The sequence below is a fragment of the Stegodyphus dumicola genome, chromosome 10 (assembly GCF_044657685.1).
Source record: "Stegodyphus dumicola isolate Sdum_Otavi_A_Nest chromosome 10, ASM4465768v1".
Taxonomy (NCBI): Eukaryota; Metazoa; Arthropoda; class Arachnida; order Araneae; family Eresidae; genus Stegodyphus; species Stegodyphus dumicola.
In genome coordinates this window covers 97,675,283-97,693,892 of record NC_140777.1, presented here as the reverse complement: position 1 = coordinate 97,693,892, position 18,610 = coordinate 97,675,283, and the positions used below count along the sequence as shown (strand labels likewise).

Here is an 18,610-nt window from a genome sequence, read left to right as displayed (position 1 = left end):
CCATCTGAAAGCTTTTTTTTTTTTTTTTTTTTTTTTTTTTTACACAATGTCTTATCAGTAAATGAAAATGACTTCAACGATTCTATATGCAAATGGCAAAGTAACCAGTTTAAACGGATTTTAATAAGAGATATGACTCTTTCTAAATATACATTTATTCTTTCACTTTTTTATTTTATCGTTTGATCTTTTAATTTGTCCAGTTGCTTTATGGGATTTTTTTGATTAAAATGGTTATATATTTTTGATAATTGAATTAATTATATAATAATTTTATAATAATGATTTATATAATTGATTGCTTTCAACTTTTCCTATAGTAGTTTTGCATAAGATTTAAATAAACAATTCTTATGTCTCTTCCCAGGTGCTGATGTGCATGGCCACGTGGTCGTCTTACCTGTGGTCGCCCTGGCACGAAGCAATTTTGGCCTGGCTCCGTTTGCTGGAAGGTTTGCTCGTTCCGGTGCTGCTCTTCTGTAAAGATCATGCCCTCCGCAGCGCTCTCAGAAGGACATTTCAGAGAAGAAGCGGAGCCTTGTCACCCCTCGTAGGTAAGAAAAAAAATTGACTTTACAGGTATACCTCCCATAAAGGTTCCTTGAAGTTACTGTTTTATACAAGATTAACAATTAATACAAAATATAGGGATAAGTTTCGAAAACTTTGAAAAAAAAATAGTTATCACTATTGCCTCATTTTAATTAAGATTTTTTCCAGTGTCAGACGAATTTTTCTCCTTTTTCATAAAGGATTCAAAATTAGCATTTTTATCTTCAAAGAAATAATTTTATTTTTTAAAAGTTGTTTAATTACTTTCAAACACAGTTTGAGACTGAAATATAATTTTGCCATAATAACTCTTGAAAACGGAAAAGCTCATGAATAACAGATACCTAAAAAGCTTTTTCCAAAATCGCAACTACGTAATTTGCAATCTACCATCTGAACTAAAGCAAAGATACACTCTGCATAGAAAAAAAGGGGGGTAGTTCTATATCTCTCGTTCTGCTGGGCCTATTAACGAAATTTAATTTGCGATTTTCATGTCTGATGGTAAGCCGACTTAAGGATATATATTACACTCATACATAACATTGCTTTAGCATAGGTATTTTGACACAAAATAGGATTTTTTCTGAAGTGACATACATATTTTTTTTTCATATTTCGTTTTTACGACTCAAATTATGCAAAAATATCAAATTTAATAAAAACCGAACGAGTAATTTTTATAAAATTCGCTCTCAAGATTTTATCTTCTCAATTTTTAATGAATTTAATATCTATTTATTAATACTCCTTTTTTATTTAACATACTTGATTCCTTCTTTCACATTTCAAAATTTAGGTTCAATCCAAGTAAAGCTGATAGATACTTTATGATTTATTTTTAATTTTTTTTCCCTGTCGTAAGAGTAAATTTTTACTTTTGCCATATTATCGTTTGATATTTTACTTAACTTCATTTTATATGCAACGACATTTATTTTTCAGATTTCGAAATGCTGTATCTTATATGTATTCAATAGTTCTGAATACGTCAAAGAATACATAAAAAATTATAAATAAAACATCCTGTCTTCTGCTACAGAAATGTTTAACAGAGGCAAAATTTACTAGAATATAAGATTTTTCCTGTGTGTAGCAAAGGCATCAAATAAAAATGAATCTGAAGATGTTTTATATTCAAAGATATTTCGTGGCATTAAATGCATGATAGATTTCTTAAACGAACTGTTGTTCACATTTGAAAGCACCCTTAATATTATCATCAAAGATCCTTTTTTCCAAAGTAAAATATGTTTGCATGTAAAATAGGATTTACAATAAACATATTATTTAAAAGTCAGATTCTGGTTTGTCAATATCTGAATTATAATCAGATAATAATTAGTAATATGATAAATGATGCTTATTTATACATTTATTTTAACATAATTATTTCTGTTACATATTTTGTCATATTAGAATTTATTAAAATTTTTCTTCTAAAATAATTTCGAAAGCTGTCTATCTCTGTAGGCCTACTGCTAATTTTACATCAATCAAAAGTTTTAACCTACACTTCTACTCTTTTTCTCAACTCTGCCAAAAGTATAAATAAAGTGAGTTAGGGTAAGGAATGATAATTTTAGTTCGGAAAGAGAGTACGGGCAATTCAACCACTGGCAGGTATCTCATAGGTAACGGGATTATTCGCCGTCAAGTCATATTTTTCTGTGTACGACTGTATTATTTTATTTTAAGTTGATTTAAACTAATAACTCCGTTCAGTTTAATAATTTAACTTGATAAATATTTTATATAAAATAATTTATAAAATGTTTTTGTGTACAGTTTTTTTTATACAAATACACCGTTACACATGACATATTAATTTTAAGAGAGTAAAATGCTGACAAGACTCCAAAATAATTCCGTTTTCCCTTCAGATTTCATAAAAATGTGAATTTCCTGCTTATAGAGAGATTTCTCTGAACTAGCCGATTAAAATTTCAAGAAATTTTGACGAATATTGTACCCGCATAATTTTAAAATCGATAATATAACTTCTGTTATATCAGAAGTCTCTTTCATACTGACATAATTTTCCAACTATATGTAATTTCTTTACACCTCATACTTGTAAATAGCTCACCAGCGGCCGAGCGGTAAAGTCGCTGAACACTGGTAGTTCGGTTCGAGGTTCGAATCCCGCGAACGGGCTGGCTGCATGGGCGTTTTCGTGGTTTTACCCATGTGTAACTTGTATACGAGCCAGTTTCCCTTAGAAAGTCCTCCACGAAAAGCATCCCTCCCCTTAGGCAGATAGCCCTCGTGTGCTTTGCCATAATTAAATACACCAACACCATACTTGTAAATAACTATATATATTACAAGCAACCTTTATTAAGTATACAAAAGGTAAACAGAATTATTAAACTAAATAAATTTAATACGAGTATAATACGGCAAGATAAAATACAGTCACGTAAGGAAAACTATGTGTTGAGGGTGAAACGCCCATGGTGAAATGTCGGCGGCGAGAAGTCCTAGATCCTATCTCATGTACCTTCCGATTGGATAACTACATTGGTTTTCTTAGTTTAGAAAAGTGTGTTTAAAAATCGCGTATAAATTAGGTTCGATGGTTTTTGAAATATGGCACAGCATATGGAGACTGTCAGCTCAAGGGGAGGAATTTCTTCATGGAGGACTCATGTAAAGAAAAGTGGCTCGTATTTCACAAAGCACATGGAAAAAATCACGAAAGCCAACTATGCAACCATCTCGTTCGGCTGGGTTGGACTCGGGACAAATTAACAGTATTCAACAATATTTAACTACTCGGCCAGTGGCAGAACAACTTAAATTAGGTTATTAATCTCTAATATTTGCTATTTAGTATTAATTTTCTATTTAAAATATTTTCTATTCTCAGCACAAAAAACATAGTTTGTGTTTTGTTAACGAATTAGTGTTTAAACTGCCAAGCTGTAGTGCAAATGAACGTTCAGTTACATATTTGTATGAATTTTGTACATATGTAAATAATGTTAGTGAAATTATATGTAAAATTGTAGTATCTTTTGTATAATGTAACACTGAAAAGTCTGAAGAAACGAAGTTCTGCCGGGGAAATAAGATTACAGGGGCAAGTCTATTTAACATTGAGGTAAATGGCTACCTCATTAAATTGGCGAGATACTGCCAAGTTGGCGATAGTTCTGACCTCTTTTTTTTTTTTTTTTTTGCCAAATTTGGCAAATCTTGCGAATATTTGGCGAAAATTTGTTTCGGTCGTTGTATAATTGTAATTAGCCTAAATACCTACTTAACTGTATCCAGTCCTTTAAGTAACTGCAGATTAATTTTATTTGCCTTCTAACAATTTCGAGAAATCGAAGATACAGGACATTTCTCAGCGGCCGGATAAAAACTATATAACCCCGGAGAGAGCATAAATTCTGAATTTTTCAGTTTAGAGTCGATTACGGAATACTGAAAGAGCTCCGTGGGAGCTTCGCTCTTTAGAGGGTCTTTGCTTTATATTGTGTTTAACATTTGTAGTAGTTTGCAATGGTAAATACTGATTGTGCTTTGTAACACTTAGAAGAGCTGAACGAGTACTTTTGTGAAAACTGTAAAGTGTTCCATAATTGTTCCAAAGTGTTCCATTTTTATTAGTTCCATTTTCGAAATGCGTGCTTCGATATTCATTTTCATTCGAATTCCTAGCACCCGACAACTATTTCGCCGACTTATCGAAGCTCAAGTAATCGATTGCATATATTCACTGTATGGCAAGTACGTAATCAGAGTGCATTAAAAATAGGTTACAGAGCTTACATTGACGCAAATTTCTTGCCTTAATGAGACAGATACCTGACAGGTAATGAGAGAGAAGCTGTTTTGTAGACGGCTGTTTTTGACATGTCTCTAATAGTAGATGTCGTATTCCTTTTGTCTTTTCCATGTCAAAAAGATTTTTTTGGGGGGGGAGACAACCTTGGTTTTGGGAAAGGAAAACAATCACAATCGCAAGCAGACAAATCCCAAGAACTCATGGGATGACTAAGTGCACATACTTATTTTGAGGACACTGCGGTCCTCCGAAGTGGTTATTGATATTGGTAGGATGATTCATTATTGTGCAGCAGAACGGTTTCCGACTGAATAAAGTTCATATTAAATATCGTCTGCTTAATTCTCATCTATTTAAGTCAGCTACTCAGCCAAACATTTAAAACTACAGCATTAAAACACAATAACACGCCGAACAAGTACTAATTCAGAAGTCAAACAACAAAAATCAGCGTTAATTTTCAAAATTTTCACAGAACTAGTTTCGATGGTTTTACCGAACCACCACCCTCAGCTGCAAAACCGCAAATGAACAAGATAGGAAATAATGATTAGATAAGATAAGAAAGCCTGGACAAGAATAAGCAATTGGAGCCATCTGTTGGTGAAACCAGAACTAAAACACAATTTCTTTAAAGGCCAAAGGCAAAGATGGATTGGAATAAGGATCGTTAACAAGAACAGAAAGATTTTTTTAAATGTGAAATGCCTCTAGAAAATCCAGTTCTCCAACGGAAGATGTTTTTTGAATAATTTTGGCAGCAGAAAAATTAAAAGTGTGATTTTCGGACCAACAATGTTGAGCAACAGAAGACTTCTGTGTTTCCTTTTTTTCTAACATCAATAAAATTTATTCTCCCATCAATAAAATTCCGTGTTCCATACTCAAGGACCCCATTCCGGATATGAATTCTTGGGGTGTTTATAGGATTCCTTGCCAGTGTGGTTTAATTTACATTGGCCAAACTAAGAGAGCCTTAAAATTTCGCGTCAAGGAACATGAGGCATATGTTAGAACAAGAAGATAATCGCATAATCTCTCCGTCTTTAGCTTAGATTCCAAGAGCGCCAACTGAATACAGTAATAATATTTTGTTGCATGAGTACGGGTTCGTAATGGATTGAATGCTGCAGAACCGATAATAGTTTGATAAAATTTATATTACGAAAATCTCAATATTCTTATCTGAATACTGAAAACAAATGTGGAAGAAGAAAGAACAACAATTCGAAATCCATTTCAAAGAAGTTGCGTGTTGTGTTTCCCAAGGGGAATAACCCTGAAGTTTACACCATATTTGCTGATGTTTTACACATAGTGAGTGCAGTGCGTCAAACATATGAGAAAATGGGCCTGTGCTAACGGAAAAATTATAAGAAATATCATCGCAAGTAAAAGTGAAGGGTGACTGAACAGTTGTGTGATTAAAATTATGTCATAGTGCATCATATCATATCAAAAAGGATGTCTCAGTCGAATTAACTGAGGATTCAAAAGCGTATATGACACTTTCCCTGTTGATGAAACCAATCTTTCCTTTCATCGCATGCCTTTAAAATGCCTAAAGACGTTCAGTGTGATGTGAGAAATACGAAGATGTTTCGAAAATGTTTGTGGTATACAGCTAACAAACAAACAAAAACATTGGTTGATTTTTAATACATTTGGGGAATGCCTGCAGAAAAAAAAAAGGCATTAAGAAGAAAAATAATTTTCTACACTAAATTCGGTATTTTTTTTTTTAAATTTAAAATTGCATTTTTTTAAGCTTATGCTATTTGATTCTTTTGACTTTAAAAATAAAGTTTTTGACTACAATATGAATAATACTTAAAGCAATATGAATAATATCGCAACTCATCCTAAATTAAAATGTCGGTTATACATTTCTCATTTTTCATTATCACATATTTTCTTGAACGCCCCATTGAAAAATGAATTGACTGCTTTACTGTATTTTCTCTTTCAATATACGCAGCTTTCAATTGTGTCCTAATCTGATCAAAAAATATTCTGTAGAAAGGCAATTCAAATAAATAAAATCATATTCTCCAAATCTTATATTAAACACAGTTAGAATGAATAAATAGAAAATTTTTAAATAATTATCTGAAGAAATTTAATTCAACCATGAAGCTCGAGCAATTAAAATGAAATTCTATAAAGGAAAAAATATTCTAAAATTAACAACTATGATTAAAAAATATAATATAAAGAAAATATTTGAAAGAAAAAAACTATACACTTTTTTTCCACTCGTGCAAAATGAAAGGGGAAGTGAAACAGGTTATCATAAATTTAGAATTTCGTCAAGTGAATTATTCTTGGCGCGAGCTGAAAAGGTGCAATGAGACAAATTTTCGAGTTTCTCACTGAAATTTACAAAATGTGGTGTTTAGGCATAATTTGAGTCATAGAATTGAAATATGGAAAAAATTGGTATATCATTTCAGAAAATGTCCGATTGTTCAATTTCTAAATTAAAGCTGCTATAAATGATAGGACTACATTCTCCGGCGGATGCATATGCTTTATAGTATATCTAGGTTTCTCAGCGGAGGCTGATCGCCAGCATAACTCTGTAATACTCGTAGTATACACTGTTTACTCGTAGAATATATAGTGTAATAAAAATGCGCTTTCGCGCTGCCGATTTCGGTAATTTGCGTAACTTGTTGGGTTCGAAAGCAATGAAATTCCGTTGCACGGGATTTCTTTACTGGTAGGATTAAGCAATTAGAAGGGCCCTCTGAGCCGGCCTTTGCCCACCCCTGTTCCACATAATAAGTTGTTAATTTTATCACTTACATTAGTGGTCTCAAACTCAATTGCATGCGGACCGAATTCATAGAACTGACGACGGGCCGCATTTTTTTAAAAAATAAAATGAAAAATTTATTAATGAAAGAGAAAATATTTGAAATAAAGTTTAAATGTCGCTTATTAAATATTTATCAAACCATACATAAACAATAACAATAATATCGCAAAGGAAAAATTTCTAATTTATACTGATTTTCTATCAGAAATCTTAAGTCAGGTACCTGTAGGATATTTTTTATTTGTTACACTTTGTAATTCAAACATACTAACAACTAAACATTAAATTAGACTGACATTTCTTTCAAATGATTTTAACATGTTTCATTAATTATCAAATAATTTGCTTTAATTTAAAATTAAAATAAACAAATTATGAAAACTTCCTAAGTTTTCAAAGAAAAATTATCAAGTGGGACAAAACTTGAGAATAAATAATAGCAACCTTTCTTTTATTTATTAATTTTTTCTTTGACCCATGAATAAAAGTATATATATTTGTATGTCAGTTTATAAACATCCTTTTTCTCTTACCACATCTTGACACTTGATGGCGTTTCGATTCTGACCAAAACGCCATCAGTTCGATTCTAAAGTTTCCAACTTTGAAGAGAAATTATTTTTATCACGTATTGTACATGCTTATCAGTTAATCGGTCTTTTCCTATTAAATTTTTAACTGCGAAAAAAAGCTGCAACCATATAAATGTATTCTGAGAGAAAGCGATTATTGTTAGTGCAATATTTTTCCCCCTTGTGCTTTTATATTTTTTCACAAGTTTGAAAAAAAATTAACCCAGATTAGGTGTAGAAGATTTATATCACACTATAAATTAATTAATTCCATTTACAGATTTTCTATTGCGTTGTAGGGGAAGTTAAAAATAATATAAACTCCTATTTTAAATAAATGAGATCTTGAAATCTTTGCGACAAATATATATAACTGAAATCTCTTTGCTCTGCACCAGTTTGAGACCATGGACATGATATAAACATTTCCATTGGGAGATATTATGATAAATCATTTAAGTCGGTGTTTTAAAATGCGCTATTTATATTTAGAAAACCTGGAATATTAAAAATTATATCTCGGAAAATGGTTTATTTTTCCAAATAATCCGACACCAAATATTTACAACGTAAAATCATTCTATTAAGGTAGCATATTATGCCAGTAGATGGCAGCACCAGACTTTTGAAACAAGTATCCGTGGCATTTATGTCATTTTGCAAATGATGTCAAAATAAAATACTGTTTTAAAGTTACTATATAATCGATTTCGTCGCTGTTGTTGATATTTTTTTAAAAAATATTTCAATGTTATTTATATCTAATTGCAATATATTGCATTTCAAATGTTCCGTAGAGACAGCAGCACTAGTTAATCCTTAACCTGTGTTTTAAATCTGTTATATTTGCTAGCGGGTCGATATTCCTCGAGGAAAGTGTTTACATATTAAGATATTTGAAATTCAAAAATATAAATCGAAAAATAATTAAAGAACGAAAGAAAAGAAACTGAAGTGTGAAAATATCAAATTATACAAGGTAGCTGAGCATTTTTAAAGCGCTATTAAAATGAAACTGAAATTGCGTACAAAATGAAACATTTTGATTAAACATTTTGACATGTCATACTTGAAGGTAGGATTACAGGTTTTCAAGATTTGGAGATCAGAATTTTACTTCAAAACTTCAGAATAACAATCTCACCACTGTATTATTTCAGAATAATGGATAATAGCTATGAAGAAAAATTACTAGAAATTATCTTTATTACGGATTGTAAATGTTCGTCGGTCAATCGGATCCTTTTCAACTGAATGAAAAAGAATGTTCAGATATAATGTATTCCGAAACAACTAGATTAAACTTAGCGGAAAAAATGGTAATTGAGAGCATTTTGTTTTTGATAAGTACGTATAAAAGTTAATCAAATCTGTGTTTTCAAATTTTTGAATAAAATTTATATCACGTTTAAATTAAATAGCTCCATTTATAGATTCTCTGGTGCATCATTTATGTTCGTTTTTCACGAAAATAAAAATAATATAAACGCGAACTACCTAAAATATTGCGAACTTTGCAGCATCATATTTGTAATAAATATATAATTGAACTGTCCTCGTAAGCTGCATAAACTTGCTTCCGGGAGCCACAAATGGCTGTGGGTCGGCAGTTTGAGATCACTGGTGTAAGTGCTTAACACTTCCGGCTGCCGTTTAGAAGATCCGAAATTCGAGTTCCAGGGAGGGCGTAGATGATTTCTCTTATTTATCCCCTCCGAAAAATGCTAAAATAGGAAGGTTAAAAAATATCAGTGGACTGATCAAATAGTAATTTGATGGTTGGCGAGAATATATTTGAAATTTGCAATAGCTGACGTTAATTTAAATCTCACCTTTTCCTAATGCTTCGAATCTGTTTTCAGGCGACGACGGCCCTTTCCAAATGTATTTCGACAAAGATCATTTCCGTAAAAGAGGTACATTTGGCTCGGTGACTCCCATCGGGATTATCACCAACTACCGCCGCACGCCAGGAAAGAAGCGTCGCACCCGCAAAAGTAGTGGCAAGTACACGCTACCTGGTCTACACAACGGGGATTCGGTGTTGCCCAAGTCTTGTTTCAGTGCCAGCATATTGGGAACGGAACCGCTCAGCAAGCTATCCTGCGCCGACCTCACGTCCCTGGAGATGTGGCGCGAAGAAGACGAGGAAAATTTTTATGCCACCCTCTCTGACGATTTTAGGTGAGTATCGGTCGGTATATCACAGACTCACGCAGACTCACTCACTCAGACGCATGGGAACGTCGTTCCCAAACTCCAAACACCACACAAACATTCAACGCAGATGACTCTGCGTTCCGGTCACTAAATGCTTTTCTTTGTCCAGCAATATAAGCATTACAAAACTATATTCACACACCTGAGACCTGAATTGCACGATGAAAAACTGAGATAAACGTCGACAATTTTCCTGCAATACTATTTACAAGAGGAAAGAAAACTGCTGGCAGTATCCGCCAGCTCCATGGAACCACTTTACCGTGGGATAGGCGAGTGCCTGTCTGAGTAATGTTCCACCAAACTCTTTCACGGACCCCACACATCCAGAAGTTCCGGGTGCGTAAAGCTAGAGTCTTCTTTTTAACTGACCAGAACAGAGTTCTCTCTGTTGATAATAGTCACTCATTTAAAAAATCATATTAAGTCTTATATTTTGTTATGCTAGCCCTATCTGGGCATATTCATGCCGTACCAACAGAAAGGAACTACAAAGAACCCAAAAATGTATCCTGAGCCTGATCATTGACAGTTCTTTGGAAAATTTGACAGTCCTACATGAATTTTGTGTTCTCACAAAATTCATGTCATGAAGGCATTTAGCTGAGGAATATCCAATCCTTTATGAATTTTGTCAGAACAACAAAATTCATGAAGAACTGGGTGTTCCTCAGCTAGGTGCTGTCTCTGACCAACTAGTGCACAACTTTCATAAAAGTCTTAAGAGAAAATAGCCATTCCATCATCCCAATTTATAATTACGATTACTGCTGGCCATATAATGCCGAAAGGCCAGTGGCTATATTAAACAATAAATATGTAAATCACTCGGAATTAACATTATGTTTCTGTATTTTGTATATTACTGTGTTCTGTAACTATCCTACTTACTCGTATGTGCTTGTGTGTCATGTGGTAAGACCGATTTGATTCTGTGCATGTCACATGTGAATTCTATTCAAGAACTCTTAGATTCTGATACCTCACCATATCGGAACTCGTATTTGCAGTCGTCGCCAGCTCGTCCCCCCTTTTTATACGCTGTGTTGCGTTCATATACTTAATTCGCGTTACTTATTGATAAATCGTCTTATATTCTGTGCATGCCTCGTGTAAACTCTATTCAAGAACTCTTAGACTCTGATATCGCAGCATGTCTGAAACTCGTATCTACACGTATGGGCGGCTTCTCCCACCTTTTCCACTATGTTGCGTTCATATCCTTAGTTTTCATTACTTATTGATAGGTTGTCTTGTATTACATATTTATTTTGGATCATTTTACAATTCGAAACTCAAATCAGTTTCTATGCATGTTGGACATACATTATTAAAGAGTCCGAGTACTTCGATGTCTTCCCCAATCTCCCTGGGATATGATTGTGACATCTGAGGTTTTAGCTTTTTAGAGTTACCAAAGACGCAGTGTTTAAAGGTAAATACGAACTACCTTAGCAATACAGTAAAACCTGGATCATCCAGAAAGCTCGGGAAATTCCGGATAGTTGAACATATATATATATATATATATATATATATATATATATATATATAAAGAATTCACGTTAGAAAAGCCAAATCAGAGGGAAAATTTTCTGCTTTCAAATTATAAAAACAATCATTTAATGTGTTACCAATATGAACTAAAATCCCTAAATTTAAAATTACGTAAGATTTCGAGTCGCTGTCTTACAACGGCAGTCTCGTTTATTTTACATGCACGGAATCTTAGTTCGTGTTTTCGATAGTAGTTCGAAACTCATTGCATCCTCCACAGCATCAGCCCCTATCGCATCTCATCGTCACATTGATGCAACTAGCCCTTCGTTGGGATTCGAAACCAGATCAAAATACGAACATTCAGTGCTTTTCTCCATTTAGCCGCCGGCGGGCTGATATCTTCAAGGCCGATGTCAAAAACCTAGCTGCTTTAGACTGTGTATGCTGCCTTAACTTTGATCTTGAGCTCATTCGCCCAGCCGGTATAATTAACAATGACGGCTATATGAATGAGTTCAAGACCAAGTACTGCCATACTGATGGGCTCAGGTTCGAATCCCAAAGAAAACATGGCTGTTTGTAAACGCATAGTGTTTGTACAGCAAGAAGACATTTAAGAAACACTGCAAGCCAAAACTCTTATCGAGAAGTTGGTGGCAGAGGAAAAGGAGTGGCCAGCCCTTAGACCGCCTGCCCGGGGATGTTCTTCCTCCGAATTGAGGTGGAATTGCGGTTGGACTATATCTGCACAACCAATTGATGAATTTCTGATGTCCGGTCAACTTGTACCCGCACCCAATACTGGGTTCAAATCCCGGAGGAGACTTGGATGCTTGTAAGTGCATAGTAATTTTGTAGCACTTAAAATAGGGCAGAGGCACTTAAAATACATATGTAAGGTATTTTCTCCCTCCTTACCATGTGGTGTAATTTGTACCAGGTCGGGTTAGCAACTGAGAAGTTCGAGACCCGCAAGAGCACTGCTCGTTTTTTACGTTTCATGCTCCGAAATAAATCTAATCACTTTACATAGGACAACCCGAAAGACATCTCAGTGATTAAGTAGTAGGTGAAGAAGGGTGTGAAACTCTTTACGTGCAAAATGGGGACGGAACTGGGCAAAGTCATACTGCCGTACAGAAGCAGTCCCGTACTGAAATTCCTGGATGTGTTTTAATGTTACTGTCAAATAAGTGAAATAAGTCATAACTGGATATTCATATTGATACATTACAGATATAAATGTCAAACTTACACACATTGAAACATTGCTAACAAATCTTTTTAAAACAGTTGTATATTGTTTAGAAGGACTAGTGAAGTTTTATGTCCTAACAGTTGCATTTCAATTTCTTTTCAGTTCATTCAGCTGCAAATCTGCGGACGACAGTGCCCTGAGCGAAGACATTAGAATCAACGAAGAGTTGTATGGAGGGTCGTTCACCACTATCGCCAACGACGACTTCGAGTTCCACGACACTAGGCCGTGTGGGGGCGAAGTCAAGATGAAACCCGCCCTCACCCAGAGTCCACCCCACACAAACAGTTTCAATGCAGGTGTTTCTAGAAATGTCTCTTTCAAAGGTTTGTCTTCATATAATAATACAAATAAATATATAAACTTATAAGAAATAAAAATATGCTCTCCCTATGTCTATAAGTCTTTAACTACATCTGTAGCAAAATAAAATAAAATAATAAACCATGATTTATAACTTAAAAAAGCTGGCAAGAGTACTGTGAAGAGAGAGGTTTACATCCAATATTTTACAGAGAAGAAATTCCATTTCTTTTTCCCATTGACTTTCAAAGAAAACTTCATCAAGACAAAGCAAAGTTATTTTTCGAAAAATACCACAGTATTCCTTGAAAAAATGAACACTAATACAGATATTGCGTATATACCGTTTCAACGTATTGCAGCCATAGACCTTATAAGAAATAGACTAACCCAAACGGGTTTTCTCCTTCGTCTGAGGCGTTGCCGGCTGTCACCTTGATTACATCCAAAGGAGTAGGGACGACTTGCAGAAATTTACAGTGGTTGCCTATTACAGCGTGTATAATCGTCAAGAAAAAGCTGATTGTAGCGCCTCATTTCACGAATTAGAATTTCTACATATTTTTATTTTTGAAATTGAGATCGATTTTTAAAAATTTAGCATATTTATCAAGCATAATTAACGTTCCAAATAATTATAAAGCTATTGCATGCTTTCAGGGCTGGATATTTTTTTAGCTTTTCCTATGCTGTAAGGAAATTTGTAACTACTTCTTTTAGAAAACAATATTTTATAACTGAACTAACAGAACATTTCAAACAAACAATTTTCTCTTGCAATTTTTATGCTTTTTATTGGTGTAAATAAGTAAAAAATACTAAAATATTTAAAAACGAACTTTTGAAAGTTTTGTTTAAAATTCTAAATTTTGCTGCTTTTTTAAAATTATAGATGAGTATTATAGCACAATTTCTATAAAGGAATTTTTTTCAAATAAATTTCATAATACATCACAGTGATAAGCACGTGTGACATCTTAATTTTTATACATTTAATTCTAATATTAAAATTGTATTTAACCGTAATAATTAATTTTGCTTGTATTTTATAGTGATTATTTTTTTAAATTTATTTTTAGTTCTGCATAAGATTTTTTTATTTACTGTTAATTTAATTTATTAATCCAAAGCGGTGGTAGCCGACAAAGGCTGTTAGTTTCGACGCGGCATTTTGCGCTGTTTTACTATAAGTGTCCGTGTCTCCTTGCAAATTGTTGTTACCAAATATTATTGCCCTGTAATATATGTAAAGAAATTAAATAATGTAGAATCTGCATGATTACATGCATGTTTCTTGCACTGTGACAAAAACGACGGTATCTAGAGCCATCAAATTTTGAATAATGTAATCCTCCACCCGAACATGGGCATCTGGACGGCCGAAATTCGAATTTCTCTTAATCTATTTCATATTTTGTAAAAATTTAACGAATTTTTGATTAACAAATTCAACGAGTTCAGAGCGAGCACTGTACGGAAAATAACAGTTTTATCTCGAGTGCGGAAATTCTAAAGATATGCTGTTTTCAAATGTATGTGGTTTACGGGCGAAGAACATGATATTCAATAAATATAGGTAATACACAAAACTTTAAAAAAGGTTCCTTTTGGGCGTAATATAAAATGTGAGTGCTTCTATATTATATTTTATCTTTTTTCACCCCGTCATTACGCTCAGAAAATTTTATGTTCCGAATTTTATGAATTATTAAAATAACTAATCCACTTTAACGTTAATAATTTAATGATCATATAATCAAATAAATATGATCGTTTTGTAATGTTATTATAGCTTGGAAAATCACTGCCTTAAAATGTTCATTAAATTAAAAATTTTTTTATAAGATCTTGTTTAATTTTACCTTATTTATTTCAAACCATCACGTACTATCAATCTTATTTAATTTTACTTTATTTTTACGCAAAATTAAGTTCATAAATTTTGTGCTTAGAGGTTTTACCGTTTCACCAAAGTAAAGATGTTTGTACAAGAATTACGCGTGAAAAAAATGCGCGAAACGCAGTAAAAAGTGCTTTAATGAGATATATTAAATCCTATTTGGAAAAAACTGTGGCTTTCATAATCTCATCACTATACAACGTATCACATTTAATAATTAAAAAGAGTTATGTGATACAAACGCCATAGGTTTTAGTGTTAAAGTAAACCAGATCGTCCCTACTCTTTCTTGCCGACATGTCGGTGACGTGCGTTCCGCCCACTGGGTTAGTCTATCTCTTATAAGGTCCATGATTGCAGCGAAGTCCTCTGATGTTTCACCTGCCGACTGTTGTGCCTCTGGTCTCCCAAAAGAAGCTCTTTCTATGCGCAAACTTGCCACGATGGATGGATGGACTGGAAAGTAGTGGAAGATGAATGAAAATCAGTACCGCTGGAAATTTCATGAAAAGCGCTTCCAGCATGTAAAATAACAGTGCAGACTTAATAGTCTACAAAAAAGGTAACCATGTGGAACATTAAAAAAAAATAAGAAACGCTTTACATTTTAAACATAAACCATCCCGAAATCGTTCAAATGGTTAAACACTCTGTGTATATGCTTCCAGTTATACTGAATTCGTGAAACTCTATTTTTTAAGGATACTTTTTCTCATAATGATATCAAAATAGATGTGGGCAAACATGATCATATTAAAGGACGCTTGTGGGAATAATTAAGGTATACTTGTGGGAAGTCATACACTGCTGGCCATGAAAGAAAGCAAATACGGAAACGATATTTATTGTACGTAAACACTATGGCATGAAAACAAAATGATTATATTTGTAAGCACTTTGGGGTGTTACAGGGGTGCGAAATTAGTAGAAACAGCTGCCACTCTTGGCAGTTTAAACGGCCCTTACCTGGTTAGGCATGGAGTTGAACTGGGCTTGGAAGACAGAAACGAGCTACTATTTCGTGATGCTTCAAGTCTATGCCACACTTCATCAACCGTATTAGCTGGAGAGGGGTAACAGGCTATTCTGTCAGCTGTTTTCCATGAGTGACAGATCTGGAAACTGTTCAGGTCAGGGCAGCAATCGAATACCCTGTGTATCGAGGAAGGTCAGAACACTTCGTGCTACATGTGATTTTGCATTATCTTATTGGAAAATGACATTTGACAGGCCTCGAAAATAAGGAACAACCACTGGACGTAAAATGTCAGAAATGTATCGATCTGCGTCAAATTACCGTCGATTCGAACTAGAGATGTGCGTGTGGTGTACCCAATGGCTGCCTAAACCATCACACCAGGTGTAGCGCCCTTATGCTGATATCAGGCAGGCTATGTGTGATCTCCTTGGAGCCCCCAGATACATATACGGCCATGAGAATGCTGCACGCAGAACCGGGACTCGTATGAAAAGACGACTTCTGCACCAGAATTGTTTGGCGCACCATAATCTCCATCTGTCTCTATGCTGCATTGTCAAGGGAAGCCGAAGCAATAGTCGCCGTGCTGATAGTCCACGCTGTTGCAAACACCGACGCACTATACGAGCGGATAGTGGGCGTGCTGCAAACATGCCCATTTACTGTTTAATGGTCCGTGATGTAGCTGTACGGTTTTGCAGGGCTGACCTCACAATATGTCTGCCCTCTCGGGCTTTAGTCATGAGAGGGAGTTGAAATCATTTATGCCGTTCAGTATGACCCTCAGCAACCCATTGATTCCGTATTCTCCTGAGAGTAGTTGGATGTCGACCAGTGCTATGGGCGATATCATGGAACGATAATCCACACTATCGTTAGGCAACGATCCTGCCTCTGTCGAATTCCGACACTTGCTAGTAAGCATTTCTTCTTATTATTCGAGGTATAACACGATATTTTTAGCAAACTCCGATCTTACAAAGCGCTTTCCGAATGAGAAATCCAATACACAACTTGTCTTTATGCATTGCTTCAGATGTCGTTTCTCCCGCCTGCGTCCTCTAAATGCGTTGAAATGCTAATTATTTGCATATCCCAACCTCTTCTTTCTTTCATGTGATTTTGACGTTCGTCAGATCATTCCTTCTTGGTGTTGCAATTTTAATGGCCAGCAGTATATACTTCTGAGAGGAATGCGTTTCGCATCCGTAGGCATAAGTTTAGAACAGAATTTCTAATTTGGTATGCCTTAAACAAATTGTGTTTTTTTTCGTAAATTCGCAAAATGTATCCCTTCAAATTTCTGTAGTAGCAGGAAAATTATATGATTTAGCTACGATAAGTAGTGGTGTCGCTAGAACTTTTGCCACTCGGGGCTTTCTCTGAATTTGCATCCCCTCTTGATATACAAACAAATAACTACAACAAACACGCAGGGAAATAAATTAAATATCTGGATTTATTTAGGGGGGACTTTAATTCCAACATATTAAATTTATGTTGTTATTCCAACATATTAAAATTATATTGTTATTTTGCTTGTTTTTTTGTTGTAGAAACTGTCGATGAAATTTATTATTAAGTACTCTACTGTTTATTTCATTGCTCTTGCTGTTGTGCAGACATTAGAGAAAGATTCCTTACGTGTAAAATATATACTTGTAGTTCCCAAATACTTCTTATATGATCTTTATTTAGAAAACGCTTCTTATAACTAGCAACACTTATTAGCAGTCTTGAGGAAAGTTCGCAGTAATGTTGAAATATTTGGAACTTTGCTTTGGAGATCGAATTTTTTATCGTTTTTCCTAGCAATAACGGAAACAAAACTCTTGATATACTTCTTTCTTAACGAGATATTCTTCCTTATAAACATCACCATGATCATAATTTGTTGATATTCTTAATTTGCAATCCAAAATTTCGATGGAATAAAAAATGTTTAACAAAAGTATGTAACTTTTGAAATCCCGTGGTGATTTCTTTGAATACTTTATTATAGAGTAAAAACTCTTTTTCTTCTCAGTTTAATTCCGTATGGAAATTTATAATCTTAATTATTCTTCACCTGCCTCAAAGATCCACCTGACTAACCCGTAGAAAATAATGTTTTTCGCAAAAAACGCCCTCCTAGGTTGACCGCACTCTCAAACTACTCCCCTCCATGAAAGCTTGATTCGCGAATTTAATTCATTCTCGAAGACCGTCTGTATCCCGTAAAGTTCAAAACTTTTATATCCGGTACATTTTTAGAGTTTAAAATTTTAAAATCATAAATGTCAAATGGTGCTTGCTAGGTGTTCAAACCGACCCTCTTTCCAATAGTCTAAAAAGTCGAGCGATTTTCAAAAATTCAGAAATTAAGTTACAATTTTCATACAAGTTTCACTGAAAGATATTTTTTTCAACTGTATTCGATGATGCAAACAATAAACACCTAATATTCTTACCTTGTTCGCTAAACGAAAATAGGTGCAAAAAATCAATTAGACGATAAATAAAAAAAGTCTAAATCAAATTTTGAGAAAATCGCTTTGCCACATTGTATTATCACCGACCAACAGTGCGTGTGCAGAATTTGAACTCCATACCTTATGAGGAAGGACGTTAAAAATGGATGACAAAATTCAACTCGTAGTAAAATGTCATGACGGAACTAAATAGAAGCATTACACAACTTCGAGGAAAATATTGTGCTGGAAACTTAAT

The 18,610-nt window shown here is 34.2% G+C and overlaps 1 protein-coding gene across 2 annotated transcripts in view; it reads left to right on the top strand.

The window, feature by feature from the left end:
* LOC118197974 (uncharacterized) overlaps window positions 1-18,610 on the top strand; it is a 237,785-nt gene that overhangs the window by 215,054 nt on the left and 4,121 nt on the right. For both annotated transcript variants that reach the window (XM_085825303.1, XM_085825304.1), the window contains exons 2-4: window positions 368-554; window positions 9,604-9,925; window positions 12,822-13,045. In XM_085825303.1, the coding sequence (XP_085681429.1) occupies window positions 368-554; window positions 9,604-9,925; window positions 12,822-13,045 (733 nt within the window). The remainder of the gene's footprint in view (window positions 1-367; window positions 555-9,603; window positions 9,926-12,821; window positions 13,046-18,610) is intronic.